The 21,434-nt window shown below is 37.3% G+C and overlaps 2 protein-coding genes across 3 annotated transcripts in view; one reads left to right on the top strand and one right to left on the bottom strand.

Annotated features, from left to right (window-relative positions):
* LOC106055553 (putative thiamine transporter SLC35F3) overlaps positions 1-911 on the bottom strand; it is a 70,197-nt gene extending 69,286 nt beyond the window's left edge. The window contains exon 1 of the mRNA XM_056016342.1: positions 576-911. The gene's annotated coding sequence lies outside the window, so the exon portion shown is untranslated. The remainder of the gene's footprint in view (positions 1-575) is intronic.
* Positions 912-5,604: 4,693 nt separating this feature from the next.
* LOC106055552 (mucin-17-like) overlaps positions 5,605-21,434 on the top strand; it is a 45,516-nt gene continuing 29,686 nt past the window's right edge. For both annotated transcript variants that reach the window (XR_008775544.1, XM_056015115.1), the window contains exons 1-2: positions 5,605-5,878; positions 19,499-19,567. Coding sequence is in view for 1 of the 2 variants with exons in the window: in XM_056015115.1 (XP_055871090.1) it covers positions 5,827-5,878; positions 19,499-19,567 (121 nt within the window). In the remaining variant the exon portion in view is untranslated. The remainder of the gene's footprint in view (positions 5,879-19,498; positions 19,568-21,434) is intronic.

Below are 21,434 nucleotides of genomic sequence, written 5' to 3'. Positions count from 1 at the left end.
GGTGAAGACTGGAACATCGGGATATTTAGAGCGCCCCCGTGAGTCCACCCAACTCTAATTTTAGTTCATCATTGACGGGTGGTTAGTCGTTGTTCTGGCCACATGACACTCTCGTTAACCGTCGGTCACAGAAACAGGTGAGCGTTGCATCATCTGAAGGTCATGTTATTCAGTCGCGGTATTGGATCTACATTCTGATTAGGTGCATCTCCAGAAAGCTGCAAAAGATCCTCATCTTTCTCTTATAAAGGTTGTTACTTATAATGGTCTTACATTGATTAATATTAGGTCACTTTGGCGATTCAGGTGTGAGTTTGTGTGTGGCGAGACGAATATTGACCATTAGGGGCCGTCTACAAGTTTGCGTGATAAACTAACTCCCTTTGTTCCTTGTATTAAAGATATTAAAATGAAACGTTGCGCGTTTTAAAGCATAGATGCGTATGATATTTAAAAACAAAAAAAAAATTATGTTGTTTTAGCGATGTAAGATATCCACTTTAAAAAGTGCATTTAGTTTACAAGTTATATTAAACTTCATTTATAGATGAAAGAGAGTTCTATACACAACTTACCTGCACTTTGATTGAACAAGAAACACAAACTTCCCAGTTCAAGTTCGAAATGAATCAAGCCGACGGCACTAGAATGCACCATAAACGTGAGAAGTCCAAGGAAATAAAGTTAAACTTAATAACACGAAAAGTTCAGGGATAGATACAGTTTTACAGCATGCTGTGGTGGGTGGGAGGTGGTAGATACTCGAGTGTTGAAATATCGGTTTTTGTGGAACTTGAACGTCAAACACAAAACTCGTTACAGAAAACGAGAAACATAAACCCATGAGTGAATGGGTTTGGGAGTGAGAGAGAGAGGACAGGCGTTAAGACTGAGAGAGAGAGAGAATGCGAGAGAGTACGTTTGGAAGAATATCTCGGCTGGGACCGTTCAATGGAGGAGATTGGCTGAGCGTGAGAGACATGGCATCGTGTGACATGTCTTACCACATCCACATCACTGTGGCCACGCCACACCAGGACCCTCGCCCCCCCCCCTCATTCACCAAGCTATACCATCTATGTCTCTACTCATTCATTTCCTCACTCGCTCTTTCTCTCACAAATTGGAATACCTTTTAAGGCCATCCTTGAGATAATTAAATCAAATTTTCAGGGGTGGCTGAAAGGTAAAGAGCTTGGCTTCCGAACCGGGAGTTCTGGTTCGAAACTTCGTGAAGACTGGGATTTGAAATTTCGGAATCTTTGGGTGCCTCTGAGTCCACCCAGCTCAAGTAAGGGAAAAGTAAAGGCGGTTGGTCGTTGTGCTGTCCACATGACACCCTCGTTAACCGTAGGCCACAGAAACAGATGACCTTTACCTTATCTGCCCTATAGATCACAAGGTCAGAAAGAAGAAGGTTAGCGAATGGTTGTGAATGATGCAAGACAAGCGGCATTGTAGTCAGCGGTCTTAGGTAGGACAGACGACTCCAGATTGGCAGAGTGAAAAGACGTGTTTCTGATGTGAGTTAAATTTTGTTTTAAATACCATTTTATATTATTACTAAAGTCTTTTATATTTATTGCATTTCACCACAAGTTAAATTTGTTAATTAAGTATTGGTAATTAATTATTTTGTTTGGTATCGAACAAGGGAAAGCCATTGTACTTGACAGATGTGGTGGTATAACTTGAATTAGTTCCCTTGTGAAAGCATTAGCCCCGAGCTCGAATTTAAGTCGTACAACTTAAGAAAATGCATTTATAAAGCGATCACGGTAACATTGACGTAGAGACAGCCCCCCCCCAACCCTCCATTTCCCAAGTCGTGCAGACAAATGATAGGATCATAGCGCATTGAGAAAGCTAAAAGCATGAAATAACACTAAACGAAAACAATTGGTAAAGATATTTCTAATCGCACAGATTTTATATTGTTAGTCTAGAATAGTGTAGATCTATCACAAGTTTCATTACATGACTGATCCAAACTAATCATACTATATATAAGCTTTTTTTTTTTTTTAAAAGTATTTTCTTCATGTTTTTCTTCTTTAACTATGCTAATGAAGGCTATCTTATAGGAAATTTCGCACATTTTGAGACCCGTGGATCTTGTACAGAGCGAACTACACGAGTTTTGTTTATTAAAATCATGTTCAGGAAGTCCTCATGAGAGCCTATTGACTTGAGATTCTATCGCGTATCTCTTCATTTAAACTGTCTACATAGGGGAATCATGTGGCTGTCTCAAGAATATTCTTTTCGTGAAGTGAACATGATAAATATGTATTTCATCTAAATGAACACACACACACACATTTCCTTTCATAAATAAAAATAGAACGAACGAGTTCAAAGCTTAGAAAAGTTACACGTTGAAACACACGCCAACAAACGCGCCGATAAACACACCATAGAGAGCACCAAATATAACAAATTTTCTAGAGCCTTTTTATAATAATAATAATATTTTTTTATTATCTGTGAGGAAATTTGTTTTATTACACATAACAATACAATATTAGAGCAAACAAGATGTACACAAAATATGCATACATACCACAGTTTTTCCGAAACATCAAATGTACAATTTACAGCAGTAAGTTACATTTGTGATACAATAGCAATATGAAGTTAATGAACCTCAATGGCTCTGCTAATTTGTTTACCTATTTTATTTTGGTCACTTATTCACGACCCCCCCCCCCCCCCAAAAAAAAGTGGATTTTTTGGACTAGTATAGTACATAAAAAAATTACTTCTAGGTCTCGAGTTTGGCTTCCGAACTTGGCGTTTGAATCTCGGTGAAGACTCGGATTTTGAATTTCGGTATTTTTATGGTGCCCCTGAGTCCACCCAATTCAAATGGGTGCATGATTTTAGTAGGGGAAAGTAAAGGCTGTTGGTTGTTGTGCTGGCCACATGACACACTGCTCGTTAACCGTTAGCCAAAGAAACAGATGACCTTAAAAATCAACTGCCCTATAGATCACAATGTCTGAAAGGGAAACTTTATTTTGGGTCTTAGCATGTGCAGACAACAACAATAATAATACATTAAAAAAAAAGCCTATATAAGCAGAAGAGCTGCACAATACTGTAAGATTTATTTCCCTTATTCTAACTCAAACAAAATTAATAAATTACCACTAATTAACTTTTTTTTTTTTAATTGATTCCAATTTTGTTAGGGACGATTAGTTCACTGTAAGATTTATTTCCCTTATTATAACTCCAACAAAATTAATTAATTACCACTAATTAACTGTTGTTTTTTTTTTAAATTGATTCTTATTTCGTTAGGGACGATGTATAATTGCGCACAAAGTTTCAACTTGATCCGAGAATGGGAAGTGAGAGAAATAAGCATGCGATTCTGCTTAAAAGTGCTTAAAATGATCATACTCCATCAGAACAAAATAGATGAGTAGGCCTATTGCTTAGTAACCAATTCTTTATTTTGTTCACAGGTTACATCTAAAAGCTATTAATAGTTTTGGTCATATATGCCAATCTCTAATACTGATCATCTCATCTGTCATCTTTCCCTCAACAGAGGTGCTGGGACAGTTTTCGTTACCAAATCCCACGACTGTTTCTCTTCAGCGTCTGTTCATAGGAGAATATCAAGAGGAGAGGCCGGTCTATTTCTTTCACTTTGTCCAGCCAGCTTTTTCTGTGGACGACACTTTCTTCGTGCTTCATCCACTGTACCTTGAAGGGCGACTTTTAATAGAAGGGCTAAAAGTCACCATGTCTTATAATTAAAGGAAGGCAACTACGCGAAATAAAACTTTCTGTTAAGAAGAGTGGCTTCCCTTGCAACTAGAGTCCATGCCTATGTTGGTAGTGTTGTAGCTTGTGATTGTGTATTTGTTTAAACCTTACTTCGACCATCTAAACTACTGTAAGGAATTCAAATAATATATAAGAAAAAATAAAATGAGAAAACATGTAGTTTGAAAATACAATAATATGGTAATTTACTATATAAAACGAAATTGCCGGTTAATTGCAATAATGTAAATGTATATAATGCCGGACCTCCTGGGTCCACAGAATTAAATTTACACAAAAATAATGTCAACAGCGTTTTTTTTTTTCCACCTTTTAATACCCTCCAGGCGGAAAAAAAAATTGGTCCACTTAATGAGCCACTAAGGGGTTGGAGGGAGGATAACTCCTCCAGTAGTTTCCTCCCTTGTGAATGACAGAAACGCATTCTGTTAGCGTCTAGCACACCGTAGCATAGTAAGAACAGAGAAGGTGAAATAAAAACAAAATATGGGGGACATATTTTCTCAAGCGAGTCTGTTTCAGGTGGAATGTTTCCGACATGTTATAGTGGTCCAAACATCTAAGTTACTCTTATAAAATTGGGCTCAATGAGGGCTTTCTACATTTAACCAGACACATATCTTGTTCCAAAGGCTAGGATAAATACGTACAAGTTCTCTTTCTTCGCTATTTCCAGCATGGACAGTTACCGTATTGCCTGAATCAGCCAAAGAACACATCCCTTAGCAGTTAAAGTGTCTAATTAACACGACATGGATACCGGTAAATAAATAAATAAATAAATAAATAATAGCTTATATATAGTGCTACTTTCATGCAAATAGCATGAGCGCCCTGAGCGCTATGGTCCAATCTCATGTGTGGACCAGTGGGGGGAGGGGGTATCTGGGAGAAGGTTTTTCCGTGCTGCCTTTAGTCACTCAGTAAACACAACTCTGCTCGAGTCGGGTGTCGAACCACGAGCCCCCTTCATAGGTAGCCAAGCGAAGCCAAGTTCAAGCGTACTTAGCCTCTAGACCACTCATCCCACTGTAGGACGAAACTAGGGTCTGTAAATCTGAAGATAAAATGTGATAGAAATATAAACAATAACATTGAAACACGTCCGCGTATTAATTCTGCATGCACAAATTATATTATTAACGACGAAGCAGATGATGCAGCCTAACTCCTAAAGTGCGGCCTCCCCAAATTTAAAACAAAATTAAATTAAAAATATGCATAAAAGGAAGTGGACAAGCCCTCTAACATGTCTTAACCTGGCATTAAATGAGTCCAATTTCATTAGAATCTTCAAAAGAATTTAGCAGGTGCCTCCACAAAAACCCGGCTCAACGCCTCAAACAGAGGCGGCCTTAGCAGGGCCACGAATATTTGTTAGATCGGCTGGCGGACTGCGACAGTGACAAAAGATTATCTTTATCGAAGTGCACCCTTTATGCGCGGGGCCTCGGACAGTTGCCCCACCGGACCCCCCTATAAGGACGCCTCTGCCTCAACATACTTAGATCCAAACTCAGTGTGGACATCTCATTTGTTCCCCTCTACCAACTATGCCCATTCTATATCTTTTTTCCCCCATGATAACTAGTCTAAACTAACTAGTCTGCTAAATCTAGATCTAATAGTGGTCAGGCTATTTTCTTTGGACCCTTTTTATATTTATGTACACAAAATAAGGGACTAAACTAGGATAGCCAAATAAATTTAGTAATGACAAGAAGTGACTTCCCTTGCGACAAGACGGAAAAATTAGTATTCTAGTCTAGCCTCGTTTTGAACTGCCGTTAGAAAAAGATACCGTGACGTCAAGCGAAAATCAAGCACATCTGAGAATTCCCATCCCGTGCGATTTCGAATTTCCCTGGTATTTTCTGATATTTACTGCTACTGTTTACTATTTATTTGATTTGTAGAAGTATGTGAAATATGGAGATAACAGTTATGTGTACTAAATTTCCTTTGGAGGACTTAAATTCTTAACAGAGTTGGAAAATTGTACTTCGCGTCTACTTGTGTTAGGGAATGCCACGTCGGAAAACCACCCTGTCTGATAGTTCACCTCCGGCTCCAAACCGTAAGTTTTGCCTTGCTTCGATGACCTATTTAAATGTTTCATTTGTGCTTAAAGCTTAGGCCTAATCGGTAATTATCATTGGTACTTACAAAAACGTACAGTGATTTGAGTTTTTGCTTTTCGACAACTTAAAATGGTGTTTGTTTGCTTTAGGTTTGAAGGGAAACACCGATTAGGAAACTGGGGTTACCCTCCCTAATTAGTATGCATTCCTGTTTGCAGGTTGTCAAAAATGATAATGACTAAATTAAATATTTGACTTAGATCTATATAGATCTAAATCCATAAGATTGTATTTTACTATCACTCAAATAGTTTGTGTGACTCTTGTGTCTGATAAGTTCACCCCCTATATTTAATAGAGTAGATCCATATATTCTAGATCTACGCTTTTCGTTCATATTGTTGTTGTGCTTGCGAGTTAAAATATGGCGTTCCGGATGGAACAGGCCACTAGTATTTTAGGGGTGAACAGCTTCTGATTAAAATATTACGTCTGAAAAAAAAAGTTTTGTTCCTTTTTTTTTTTAACACTAAGCAAATAAAATGCACGAAAATAATCATCTCCGTCTGCTGTTATCTGTTTATCTTTATTTAATATCTTTTTTAAAAATATCTAATTCTTAATAGTTTCTATATTTATAAGATTTTATTTTTAAACAATGACCGGATTTACTAGACCTAGCTAAGGATCTAGATTTAGATTTCAGAGCTAGCCTAGATCTAGATCTACATAGATTTTTTTTGTGGAGCTAGACTAGTACTGCGCAATTATTCATTAGTCCTTTACATAGGACTAAAGGTCTGATTTATTTCTGTTACGAGTCCGGTAAACACAAGTTAATCTTTGTGACCTCTCTAGCTTATTAATTTTGTTTACACTACAGTCTTTTTCTTAGCCAATATGTAAAATATATATATATACAATATGCCCCGAGTATTACAAACATTGACATTTAAGATATTGTCATGGAAATAATGTTTTATAGACTTTTTAAAAATAGTTCTAAACTAGAGATAGATGCAAACCCTCCCCCTTTTTATTCTTATATGTATATTTATGTAAATAAATATTCTTCATTTTTAACTTTTGTATCTATCTTTCATTGCTTTGTCTCGTTGCGTGTCTGCTCCCGATTCATATGCTGATAAGTGGGGGTGTGATAGCATTAAAAATAATCATCCCCTAGACAATAAACGCGCCAAACACACGTCACATTTCCCCACCTGTCACAATCTGCAGTCACAGATATAACGAAATAATTAATTCAAAAAATGCTTTTGAAACACAAAATTGAAGGTTAATTTTATTATATAATAAAATCAATAGATCTTCTTTTGTATTTTCATGTGTCAAAGTAAAAACTATCTGCGCAAAGTGTATTTCTAAAAATTAGATCTAGGTCTAAATCCTTTCGATCTTTTCTATGTCAACATTGTAGACATGGCCTAGATCCATAAAATACTATAGCTGTAATAGAATTGGACAACTTTCGCTACGAAAATAAAATTAGTTTTGCGAAAATGGGTTTACCCGGGGCCGATACATTCATATCTATTAAAAACGAAAAGAGCGATAGCTTTGTTAAATGAATGGGATTATAAAGTGAACAATTAAACGAAATAATTTTTAGTACGCGATTCATGAATGAATATAGATCTAGGCCTATCTCAACCCGGCTTCGCAGCTTTCGTAAACGAATGCAGTCTATTAAAAATGCTTTAGAAAACCAAATTTGAATGTTTATTTGATCAAAATATGAAATGAATGGACTATAATTAGTAGTTAGTATAAAACTATCTGTGCTAAGAGAAGTTTTATCATCTTAGAGTTGAATTAGAGTTTTAGATCTAGGGATGGGATTATAAAGTAAACAATTAAACGAATTAGTTTTTAGTAAGCGATTCATTACGGTATTGTCTAATGAAAGAATGTTTGTCAGGAAATCTGCAGTCACAGATATAACGAAATAATTAATTCAAAAAATGCTTTTGAAACACAAAATTGAAGGTTAATTTTATTATATAATAAAATCAATAGATCTTCTTTTGTATTTTCATGTGTCAAAGTAAAAACTATCTGCGCAAAGTGTATTTCTAAAAATTAGATCTAGGTCTAAATCCTTTCGATCTTTTCTATGTCAACATTGTAGACATGGCCTAGATCCATAAAATACTATAGCTGTAATAGAATTGGACAACTTTTTTTTTTTTAGGGTCTTAAGTTTGTTTTAGGGCTACAATACATACACTACGGTCTAAGTTGGTACCCAAGGAACATTCCTGCCTAGTTTTATCAAGATTGGTCTAGCGGTTTTGATGTCTATAAGTAACATACATCCATACATACCCCTCACATTCTACTTTATAATATAGTTATATAACTTACACGTCAAAAATATTTAATAGACTTCATCTTTCTGGATTCATTTATGTTTGTTGTTCTCTTTAAAGATTAAAGCAACCTAACTGTGTACTATAGGAGGCGAGGTGGCTTGGCTTCCGAATCGGGGGTCCCTGGTTCGAATCCTGGTGTAGACTGGGATTTTTAATTTCGGTATCTTTGGGCGCCTATGAGCACCAAACATTAGTTGGGGAAAAGTAAAGGCGGTTAGTTGTTGTGCTGGCCACATAACACCCTCGTCAACCGTGGGCCACAGAGACAGATGACCTTAACATCATCTGCCCTATAGATCGCAAGGTATGAAAGGGGAACTTTACTTACTTTACTGTGTACAATATGAAGGACTGTGTTAGGGCCTAAAAATATGTAGTCATTTGGGAAAACGTCAATGATAACCTAGTCACAAATAAATGTAACTAATGGCTGCTTTAAAAAAAAGTAAATTACCCCTTTCTGACTTTGCAATGATGTAAAGGCGATATGTTTTTGTTACCAATGGTTAATAAGGGTGTCATGTGGCTAGCACAACGACCAACCACCTTTACTCTTCCTCCTACTAATGTCAGGTACTCATTACAGTTAGGTGGACTCCTAAAATTCACACAATTCAAAATCCCACTCTTCACTGGGATTCAAACCCGAGATCCCTCGGTTTGGCAGCCAAACACTTCACCACTCAACCACCACGCCCTCAATGTCTGATTTCTGACTTGATTTGACTGAAGCGATTGAACATTACTTTAGAGATGCACTACTTTGATTTGACTGAAGCGATTGAACATTACTTTAGAGATGCACTACTTTGAACTACTTAATATATGATTTGCTTTAATTAGACTCCATGTCAGAGCCAGCTGTTTACACTTTAAAATGGTTCGTTCTAATTATGTTGCACTACAAGGTTTGTTTGTAGAGAAACACAACAGCTGTTGTATGTACATCTAATTGTTGTTTAAATAAACACATTTCTATGAGAAGATTTCAGGTTGGCCCCTTGACGCTGGTAACAGAAGGGTTTTAATCGTTTGTCTGAGAAGAACCTCGCGCTCAGCGGAAAGACATATTGAGATGGATAAGTTGCACCGTCGCCAACCTAAACTCAAAGCCATAAGGTTGAGCATCTGACCGCTTAACACTCGTATAATGTAACCATTACGTGAAAAAAAAGCGAAATGAGAAACTACTCTTGGCATCGGACGGTTTTGGAGCTTGATTCTGTGTGCCACTGAGTATATCAAATCGATCCGTACTAAGTGCTTACAGTTTTGGGACATGCTAGACCTCATGAGATTGTTGATGTGTACACTATTCTCTTTGTCTCTGGATTAGCTGATCTCCAGCAAGAAGACACGATACGATCTTTTCTAACTTAAATGGAAAATTTGTAAGACTCCCAGACATTAGTAATCACTTTGAACCTTGAATTAATAACATTCACAACCCCCCTCCCCGATAATACTGATAACTGCAAACATCTTCGTAATACATGTCATGGACAACTATAAGACAATGTCTGAGCTACAGTCGTTCTTTTTTAGTTAACACAAACCATATTATTAAAGCTTATAGAATTACTAATTAAATAATACTGATTAATGGACAAAATTTTCCATCTTTTTTTTTACCTAGATGGTCTATATTTTTTTAGTGTCAAAATCAGCAATATTGTTTATAAAATGACCAAACGATCCCTTATTGTTAACAACATGCTGCGTTATATTAATGACATTGATGTCAAGGCTATCTTGATCACGTGTTAGAAGTAGCAGTTCAACTTTTCTACTGGCTACATCCGCTTTTTTTTTTCATTATATTTTTCGTCGCAATGAGCCGACTATGCCATCTCATTAACCAAGGCCTTAAAACATTTTGAGGTTACAATTTCACAGTGACCAAAAGGTTAGGGTCTATTATATTATGTTGTATAGTGGACTCTGCATTCTATCGATTTGTTCTCTGTACACCGAGTTGTTTCTAGTTGGTCTGTTCAGCCAGGCTGCTGCAAATCCAAATCGAGAATTTAGTTGAGCTTCTCTAGACTAACCGTTAATGTCGCATCTATTTAATTAGATCTAGCTAGCACGCAACATTTATCTGAGAGAGAGAGAGAGAGAGAGAGAGAGAGATAGACTGCTTGAAGATTTCAATCTCTCCTTACCCCCCTCCCCCTTTCCGATTTATGCAGTTTTCCCAGAATACCTACCGAAGTGTACAGATATATTTATGGAACATGATTCATTGCGAGGCGACAGCCGCTGACGACTTAAACGTAGGCGTCAAGTAGGCCTTAATAAATACCTACTATAGAGTTGACTTATCGAACCGAATCGTGTGTAGGCCATGCTACTAAAACAAACACACATACAGAAGATTGCTCTTTGCCTGCTTTTCGAAGGCAGTTCATTGTTTGTTGTTGCTTGTTTGACCTTTTGGACTAATGATCATCATATTGACAAATGCATTATTATGGTTGTATTTTTTTTTGTCAAACTTAGATTTCCACTTGTAGATAGATGGCAGGAAAGGGAACAGTGAGAGGCCTTTCACCGAATGCCTAATGTCTATGTTTATCTTGAAATTTCCTTCTCTTGTCTGCACTGGAAGGGAAATCCAACTCCCCTATCGATTTTATAACTTGGAATCGCCTGGTAAAACTCCCCTGGCTTGAGGCCAAGGCTCGAGCTCTCCAGTGCGACCTTGCCCGTCACTAGGTTGTTGATGACCTAGTTTTGGGGAGAATAGCTGCGCGTAGCAGAGCTGAAGAGATTGATAGATAGAACTGCTGTTTACTAGTTTCCTTCAGTACCTGTGCATAATATATACATAAATAAATAATATATATAATATATATATATATATATATATATATATATATATATATATATATATTGTATAACAACAATTTGATGAAATAGTTCATGTATAATGAAATCTATATCCATTAGTTAAAAAAAATACAAATGATATAGATCTAAGCTGTTGAAGTGAAGGATAGTCAAAACACACGGACCGCTTGATCTATTTGATTACACAGCAGATCTAGTTATTGAGTCTTTAGATTGTCGTTGGGGCACTCGGCATTGAACTGAATACAGTTAGTAGCAGTGTTTCGTTGTGTGTAACTCTTCTTGGGAGTGTGTTGGCCTACTTGACGGTGTTTCCGTTGTTGGCTTGGTAAAGGGCAAGATCGAGTCTTATTATTTTTAATTTGTCAAGCATAGGTTGCCCAGTGGCGCACCCATTAGGGGGCGGGGCGGGATGGAGCAACTTGCTGCAGGGGCACACTATTTTTCTCTCCTCCCCCCCCCCCCACTTAGCTAAAAAAGTATAAACGGAGTTCATTACAATTAAAAAAATAAAAAAGTTTATACTTCTAATTTGTTTCATGTAGTCGATAGCGTTCTTATGCTGCAAAGAAGAAAACGCGCTATTATGCTGCCTGCCCGTTCGCCAGTCAATTTTAAATCTATAACATTTTTATAAATGCAATTAAAATTGGCGCGGTGGTTAATTGATTTCCAAAAAAAAGTCTTATAGTTTTGAACACGAAGTAGACACATTGTCTGCTCATAGATATAAACTTTGGTCATAACAAACAGTTACAAAACAAAATATATACATGTACACATATACATACATGCAACTATTTTGTGGTGACAAAAGAAGTGTATGTTTTGTCATAATAATAATATCGGGTCTTAACTTATTATTCTTATATTCGTAGTCGAAGCACTCTGACAGGCTTATTTTTGTAATTGTTCTTGCAGCATCTAGTAACGAGATTCTTCTCGCTGCCTAGCCCTAGTGATGCGCACCTAGTATAGAACAATGTATTTATAATTACATCAGTTGTTAGATGACTGGGATGCCCCATAATTTACGAAAGTTGTATATGATGATACAAGTTTGTGATTGATAGACGTCTGCTCCTTGTAAAATAAAAAAAAGGGTAAAGTTCCTCTTTCAGACATTGCGATTTATAGGGCAGATGATGTAAAGATAATCTGTTTCTGTAACCCAAGTTTAAAGATGGTGTCGTCGTGTGGCCAACTAATGTCAGGTACCCTTTAGGACTCAGGAGCGCCCTAAATATCCCGAATTACAATAAATCCCAGTATTCACTGGGATTCGAACCCAATACCTCTCGGTTCGGAAGCCAAACTCGTTACCATTCAGCTGTCAGCCCCCCCCCCCCCCCCACCGGGCGGTCAGTGTAGTGACTACATATTGGTGTATCTGTGTGATAATGCTGGTCGCTGTCGAAACAGGGGGGGGGGGGGCAAACAGAAGAGAGACGCTTCACCTTTTTGTTTGAAATGCATCAAGTATACGTATTTGAGGTTTTTGGCATGGGTGCGGGGGGAAAGGCGGAGGGGCCCACACATACCCAGCTGTCTGGGGGGATCAGATATTTCAGGCGGCGGCCCTTGATAATGACTGACCCTTAGAGAACATAGACGACTTTGTTTGATATGCCACTAGTCATCACCTTGTTTCGGTTTAATGTCGACGTAATACGGATGTGACAACGACTGGCCCTCCCAGCCAACTCATTTTACTAAAAGAACAGAAAAAAAAAATCAATGTTTTAATTATGAATTTATTTTATAGTCAGCACAGTGCAACGAGCATGTGTGATCCTAGAGTACATGCAAATCAAATTGCGTTGTTATCGCGTTGATAGGGACAGTGTGATAAAAGAACGCGGCCCTGTATCAGCACACTAAAAGAGGGCCAAGTATGTAGGCTTGCGAGCATGAGAGGAAGTAGGTCATGCCATGCACACACAGGCAGTTAGCTATAGGGACTGCTAGATAGCCAGCTACACGTCACACTATATATCAGGTGGTGACGGTGACTCAATAACGATCGATTTAACGATTAGCCTCACTACCCCCTTTTGAAATCAGTGAATGGATCCATTATACGCGTGACGCTGAAACCCTTGTTTCAATAAACTTGCGATTTGTGGACGCTCAAGTATTAGCCTTTCAACTAGGCCTACAATGGTTCTAAGTATAGCAACAGAAATGTTCTTTGTAATTCTAGGAAAAGGCTTTTTGGGAAATCCCTCTGCGCTGTGCTACACACAAAGTTGGTTTCCGTTTGAATTGTATTGCACTCGTGTTTATTGTAATAAGTGCTCCTTCTTCCCGAGTGCTATTAGAGCATGGAATGGGTTGCCTGAGCCAGCCAGGAAAACCAATGACTTGGCAGAATTTGGGTCATTGGTTAAATGGTTAACATGCATGACTAGATTGACCTAGGAACACGCGTAGGTCGTAGTCATCTTCTTTTTTGAAGTAACGTCTGTATTTGATAAGATTCTATAACATAAGACTAATGATAAGTCCTGTCGAGTCCTACCTAATGATAAGTCCTGTCGAGTCCTACCTAATGATAAGCTGTCTTTAGGTAGGTCTAATGAACGGGTCAAAAAGCTTACGTTCATTAAGAAAAAAAAATGCATGATTAGTTTAAGATGTCCAGTTTATTTAGTAGTTTGGCTACTTCCTAAGACCTAAACAATACAAGCATTTAATCACTTGTAATTGAGAACACCTGTTAAGAGTGGTTAGATTGATTCTAATGTATCAGTCAATGTTAAAACGATATAAACACAGAAATATTGGTCAGTGAATGCTGAAGGAAAGCACACATCTCAATGTTTTAATTAGCTGTTAGTGTAGCGTTTATGTAAACCATTACGTCATTCCACCAAATCTTTATATATAAATATAATATAGAACTAAATCCAATCCACTAGATCAGTAATACCCAAACTAAGGCCCGCATGCCGCGGGTCATATCCGGCTACTATATATATATATATAAAGCACAAAGTAAGGCGTGTGTATGTATGCCCCGCATAGAAATCAAAACCGTTTGACCAATCTTGACAAAACTTGGCATAAATGTTCCTTAGATCATGGCGGAGACTACTTTCATTTTCGTAGCAAAATATATTTTAAAAAAATGTTAAGGGAGCTTTCGCCAAGTTTGACATAGATATAAATCCGACGCACTAGATCAGTAATACCAGATTATGGCCTGCAGGCCGCGGGTCATATCCGGCTAGTATATATATAAAGAAGCGCAAGTAAGAAATGGTTTTTGTAATCCTAGATTGCAGAGACTACATGACTTGTAGTGGTGACATAGAGCTACAGATCTAAGAAATAGGTCATTCAAGTGACACCAGATCTCTATGTGAAGCACTCGTGCGGGGGGGGGGGTGATAGTCAAAAGTGATTAACTTAATCATTACGATTTTGAGTCCTCAACACAATCTGCAGATCTTTCCTATACTTACACACTTGTTTCAACGCGTTGTGTCATCTAACTGGGCAGGTTGTCCTCTCTAGCTCTGGGGGAAATCCCAAATTTGCATACGTCTCACCCCTCCCCTATTGTCCTTGTTTGTGTGTGGTGTCGATGAAAGAGTTTCCCGAAGTGTCGCGAGTGTCGGCCATGTTACTGGAGCCTCAGAAGATATGCAATTTAATAGGGTGAGACTTGAGTTCAATATTTCACAACTGCACTGTGTCAAAGAGATAAATATAAATGATCATGGACTCAATAGTATATGCTGTATGTTCGGCTCGTGTCAAAGAGATAAATGGTCATGGACTCAATTGTATATGCTGTATGTTCGGCTCGTGTCAAAGAGATAAATTAAATGGTCATGGACTCAATTGTATATGCTGTATGTTCGGCTCGTGGAAGGCTGGCATGGTCGTGTGCCATGCGCTTTAGACTGTCGTTATGACAAGCCATGAAGTTCGTGACATACGTAGGGAACTTCGTGTTTCTATTCAAATATAAGTAGTCTTGCAAAAGTTGGTAACAACAAACAACAAATAAACCATAACAACAAACAAAAAAAGTATGAAATGGTATCCCCCCCCCCTTTTTTTTTTCTTTGACTAATAGTGACAGATTGGTGTATAAGAATTTAATACCCATACCTTGCGATATCACACAAACATTGTCTCCTTGACTATCCTGTTTTAAAAAGCTTGGTTCGATGTGGGTTATGGCCTTAAAATAATCTTTTCAAAATTTACAAAGAAAACCAAATATTATGACGGTAGGTAACTTCAGAAACGGTTGGTCAAATCAGTCCGAGTACAAGGACTATTGAAGTAAACGAGACCATAACTGTGGAATACATGTGTACAAATGATTGTAGGCCTAGTATTTTAGAAATTGAACTGATCAACTCGTTGTTGGTAGACGTCTGTCTGCATGTTAAAGTTGTGAGCCCAGAGATAAAGACATTGCTTGAAATCTGTGATAATAAAACGTTGAAGGCACGAGGAACTTCCTTCATCTTTGTACTTTCATTTCATTTGTAATAATAATAATAATAATAATATAATCTTTGTTGTCCGTAATGAAATTTGTCTTACAATTTGTGCATTACACCAAACAAAACATTATAACTATATAAAACCAAAGTGTACATTCACACCAGACACACTCGTAATTTACATGTGACAAAGTTTATATCAAATTGTTTCTATTGAATGATTTGATTGCCAGGGGAACAAAAGACTTTTCATGTCTGTCTGTCTTTGCTGTCGGTGTCTTGTATCTCTGTTGGGAGGGTAAAGTCACATAATCCTGACACAAAGGGTGATTTTTACAATTTCTATAAGTTTTTTAGCTTTTTCAAGAAAGTAACATGTCTCCCGCTTGGTTGATTCTAGCCCCTGACTTCAGCTTGTCTCCACTAGCAAATATGGACGTGTTTGCAGGGTTTTGTGCTGACATTTCTCTACTTCTCTGTTTCCAGCTGCCCCTAGGCCACATGATTTCGCAGTGGTCATGATTTCATTTCGGCAGATGGACAGTCTTCATAAGTTACGGTCATGCGCTTTAAAGTATTGCAAAATTTCTTTTTTCCCCCCTGTATTAGTTTTTTTAGTTAATTTTTAGCCTCACCCCCCCACACACGCTCCATTTACTCGATTAAATCTTTTTTTCTCTCTCTCTCTCTCTCTATTGCAACACCATCTTCATTTACTGGGCTAGCATTTGTACTGTTTGAAGCAGTATAGATTGTGAGCAGAGGAGACGCGAGGTATAGGCGACGTGGGCGACCGCCCACGGCCTCACGCGTCATAGGCTTATGCATTGCTTAAAAGCCGCGAACGAAAAAAAACAACAACATATTCGTCATAAAAATATAAAATTTTGTAGTCAAGCCAAACTTAGATCTGAATCTACGTGTACCTCATTGTTATCGTAGGGGTTTCTCCGCACTTAGTGCCAAGGACTTCACATTCTGTTACTTTCAAACAGCTAGACATCATTTAGATCTAGATCTACATCTAGCTCATTTTCTATCGAGGGCATTCTCCACGGCCAGTTCTGAGGTTTTCCCAATCTGTTACCTGCATGCTTCGAAACGGGTAGAGCCAACCATAATGCGCCTTTTGCGTAGTATTAAACCTTTATGAGAAAGGTGGGAGTGCAAAAAACGAAGGTCCTTGCTACTATACTTATAGGATCTTGTGAATGCGGTGTCCCTGCTCAATAAAATCCGCATCTTCAAGACAAATGTGAAATCAGTTCTTTCTATATGTCTTAGAGACATGGAGAGTATAAACAGTAATTCAGACCAGCTCCAGGCATTCACCAACAACTGTTTGCGACCTATCCAACCTCTAACTACAAGCTGTGGGGAACAAAAACCTGAGGCTGGATTGAACGTACAGAGTGAAGAACATAGGGAACTATTGCTCTGTACTGGAACCCAGGCTGGGGGAACAAAGCAAATATGGAGAAGATCAGTAGACCAAGAAGCAAAGACAGCAGGATGGACATGGACCCGAGGGGAATAGCCCAGAACAGAGTCCGAGGCGTCGTACTGTTGCTGCCCTATGGTCCATTGAGAGTCTAAAGGACCAAGTCAAGTGAATGCATTGAAAGTTTTAACAAATCAAACGGAGTAACCAGACACACTCAGTGATTGCGATTCGCTTATATACGAAAGGTCAGTTTAGAATGTATCTTATCACTACATGTATCGCCTATGAGATATTATCGTATGTCAAATAATGTCACGTCCAGTGAAGGCAATGGTCTGGAGTATTTGACAATATTTTGTGATTGGATCAGACAAAACCGACAAACTAGATTCAAAGATGAAATATTATATGACAAAAGACTATAAATAAAAATTAAAAAAAAGGATGTTCAGTTATGAAGCTCGGAATAGATATCATAATCCCCTAAAAGCCATCAATAAATACTATTATTAATTCTATAATTAACCATATGGATTCCATAAATATGTCAACATTTGGAACACTTTGGTTCTTCTTATAATTTTAGAAAGTGAAAACGTATTTTCAAAGGGAAATAGTCATGTTAGTAGAGGCGAGAGCAGTGACCTCCAACCTTTGTACTTATTTTCTTTTGAATGGCAGTGTTTATTGTTAATAATAATATACATTTGCTTGTTTCACTAGAGGGCCTCGCTAAATATAACTCGCCCACACCAAATTTAGGTCTTGCGCCGCCACTGAATGTGAGTGGGATTGTAACAAGTATCACAATACACAATCACTCTGAAAAAAACTTCCTAGTTTTGAAGCACTGGGTTTTACATCTACCATTGGAGATTCGATCAAAGTCTGCAGCGTGTCTGCATGGTGACCTATTGGTATATAAATGACTCACTATCAGGTACAATGTGACTATTGGCGGGTCTGTTCTTTGTCATGTATTTTGGCTTTAGTCACATCCTTTAATGTCTAGCGTCCTTCTTGCAGTTTTTTTCAATGAAGGATTATCCGGTGCTTACGTTTGTGTTTTTTTGTGTGTGTTTTTAGCGGCCCCAGAAAGGGAAAAAGACGCTATTAGTTTTATGTGAAATGTCTGTCCGTCCGTCCGTCCCGTTTAGATCTCGTAAACTAGAAAAGATAGTGAAAATCCGATATCACAATATTTTAGCCCATTCAAAGTTCTGATGCAACGGCTTACTTTTTAATTTTCTAAAAGCAAAAAATCTACTTTTTTAAATCACACATGCAAGCAGTTTTTCATAACAATACACCACTTTTACAACTATTCACTATTAATAGTTACAAACACTGGAGGCCCTTTATAGGGGTAATTAAAATTTGTTATATTTCTAGCACATTTATGCAAACGTTTTTTATTTTTTGTCAAATTTTTTTTTTTTACATTTGTATTGCCAAGTTAAGTAAGTTCTGTCATTCTAACTACTACATTTACACGAAAAGAGAAAATTCTATTTAATATGCATATAAGTTGGACATAATTTAAAACAACATTTAATAAGTAGGTTTTTATATTATCGCGTGAACTGCAGTGCCACAGCTTATTATAGAACAAGTAACTAAAGGAAAAAGTTTAATTTTTTTTTTTTTAAGAAATTTTTTTTTTTTTTTTTTTTTTTGGGAATTAGATCAATTAGATATTCATTATAAGACATCAGTTAGGCCAGGTTCACATTTAACTTCACATTCACTTTCATCTATCCTTTGGTTTGCTGGACCGCTGGGGCACTACACACGATCTGTCAACATTCTTTCTCCATTCTTCTCTGTCATTTGTCTTTGATCGAATTTAATTCTGATGTTCTTTCTGAAAATATTGATACCTGCCTTTTTACCTGCCTGGGTGGACCACTAAGGGGGGCCGATTTTGAGTTTGTGTTTCCACACAAACTGTCTTTGTAACCTTGTTGTTTTTTTTTGGTTTGTGTTAACACTCAGAGACACAACCTTCCACGTGACCAGACCACGTGACAAGTTTTCAAACACAAACTGGCACTTAGTTTCATTGGAGGTTTGTATGCTACTCAAATGGCTCAGTGTGGCTTTTCACACTGTAAGCAGAGGTTGGCAAAACAGAATTTGAAAATTCGTTCTTCTATGTAGAAAAGTGGCAAATAAAAAAACAACAATAAATTAGACGTTAATAAAGTAGACTAGGCTTGTGTGTGCGTGGGTGCTTAGATATGACACTGTCTTCAAACAGGGTTACGTGTCCAGCCCTAGTTAGTGTCATTAACACCATACTGTGTGATGGTCTAACGGTGTGAGCATGTCACTGTTACAAATATATACAATCCTGTCTGTTCACCTTGAGGTCAGTAACGTGGAATGATCTTATGATCAACTCCTGCTAATAACACGTGACCAACATCTTGCCATTAATGCATGCTGTGTGTTTTTCAGAGTGTGACGACACCAAACCTGACAGTGTGAGAGCCAGTGACAGGCCGAGCAAACGCCGAAAAACATCAGGTCAGAACTGTACTTTTTTTGTTTTGTTTTGCGTGCCCTAAAAGGTAATTTTAAAAATTGTACTGTTTGGATATTGTGGGTTTAATTTTCTTTACTAATGTGTCCTTGGCTATTCTATCTACTTATACTCACCCCCTTTGTTTTTTTTCCCACCGTATCTGTGAACTCCACGATTGAGTGTGAATGAAATGTCTTTCACATACATACAAGCTCACTAATTAGATCTAGATCACTGCAATGTCATAAATATTAGTATCACTATTTTAAAAAGCTGGTTGATTTAATTCTAATAAAATTTCAGCCTTTATTTTGTTTTACATTGTCATTACTAATTTTATACTTTACATTTCAGTTCATTATATATCAATATATTTCATATCGATACGATGAAAACATATACAATGAATACATGATACATCAATATATTTTATGTCAATATATCAAACATCAATATATATATGTATATATATATATCATATCGATACATTATGCATCAATATATTTCATATGGATACATTACACATCATAGGCCTATATTTCGTATCAATACATTATACTTCTATATATTTCATATCGATACATTATGCTTCTATATATTTCATATCGATACATTGTGCTTCGATATATTTCATATCGATACATTATACATCTATATATTTCATGTCAATACATTATACATCTATATATTTCATATCGGTATACAATACATTATATATTTCATATCAATACATTATACATCAATATATTGCATATTACTACATTATTACCGGTATCATTATTCTTTATATCACTACACTATATGCCAGTAAAATAATAGATCAACATAAATCGATGCATTCAAAAATTCAGAAAAGTTAAGAGACTCTCTGAAAACGAACTCATGGGCTATCATAAGTCGTAAGTTTGAACTGAATTCAGTTGACATGGAGTCCTTGCCAGATATTCTTGAACATTACAATTTGTAATGCAATTTAAAATAGGCCTTAATTTGATGTAATGTTGCACATAAGGGTTTTCTTTTTATAAAAAAAAGGGGGGGGGGAACAAACTTATTTGCAAAGCTTTTGTCTGGTGACATTTTGCTACGCCACTGCGGCGACGTCATACCAGACCAATTATGATGTCATGTTTCCTTCTTGTCATTTGTTGTCCTCTGTTCAGTGTGACTGTGATGTCAGTGTAGCATTGATGCCATGTCAGCGTTAATGTCACAACCCCAATCAATTCACCTCACTGCTAGTTCCCGCCCCTCTGTCTGTGTCCTCCCTCCCTCTCACACACCCACAGCCTTCCCGTTTTCTGGCCTCACTCACACGTCTGCTTGTAAGATCTACAGTCCCTCCATGTCCTTCACAAGAAGAGGCCAAAAGCAATAGATGAGTAGTCTGCTCTTAGTCCCTACTTAGTTCTTTTTTTTTTTTTTTATTTATTTGTATCCCTATTTCCTCTCCGTATTGATCAACTAGTCTCTGGCGCGTAGGAATACTGATGACGTCATGGTGAAGGTGGAAAGAAAGTTCAGAAAGCACGGCCGTTGGGTATGGACAGGATTTAGCAGTTAAACAATGGGCCCACGAAGTATTTTGCGAGGACTACTTTTTAATAATAAGCCGAGTGTTTGAAAAATATACATTGTAAGTAGATTTTCTATGCATGCATGATACAATTACAAAAGATAAGATAAATTACAAATAAACTTTTTATTTGATAAAATAAAGATAAATTACAAAAAGATAAGATAAATAATTGAATGAGAAAAATCGTTTGAAGTTCCAAATGTGACCTCGTTACAACGCTTCTATCAACGCACTCTGTCTGCGCCAAGTTTTGATGACGTTATGTCTCCGACACCCAGCAGTGTCAATCA

The sequence above is a fragment of the Biomphalaria glabrata genome, chromosome 17 (genome assembly GCF_947242115.1).
Source record: "Biomphalaria glabrata chromosome 17, xgBioGlab47.1, whole genome shotgun sequence".
Taxonomy (NCBI): Eukaryota; Metazoa; Mollusca; class Gastropoda; family Planorbidae; genus Biomphalaria; species Biomphalaria glabrata.
The sequence above is the reverse complement of the archived record's forward strand: the minus strand, read 5'-3'. Positions and strand labels throughout refer to the sequence as shown.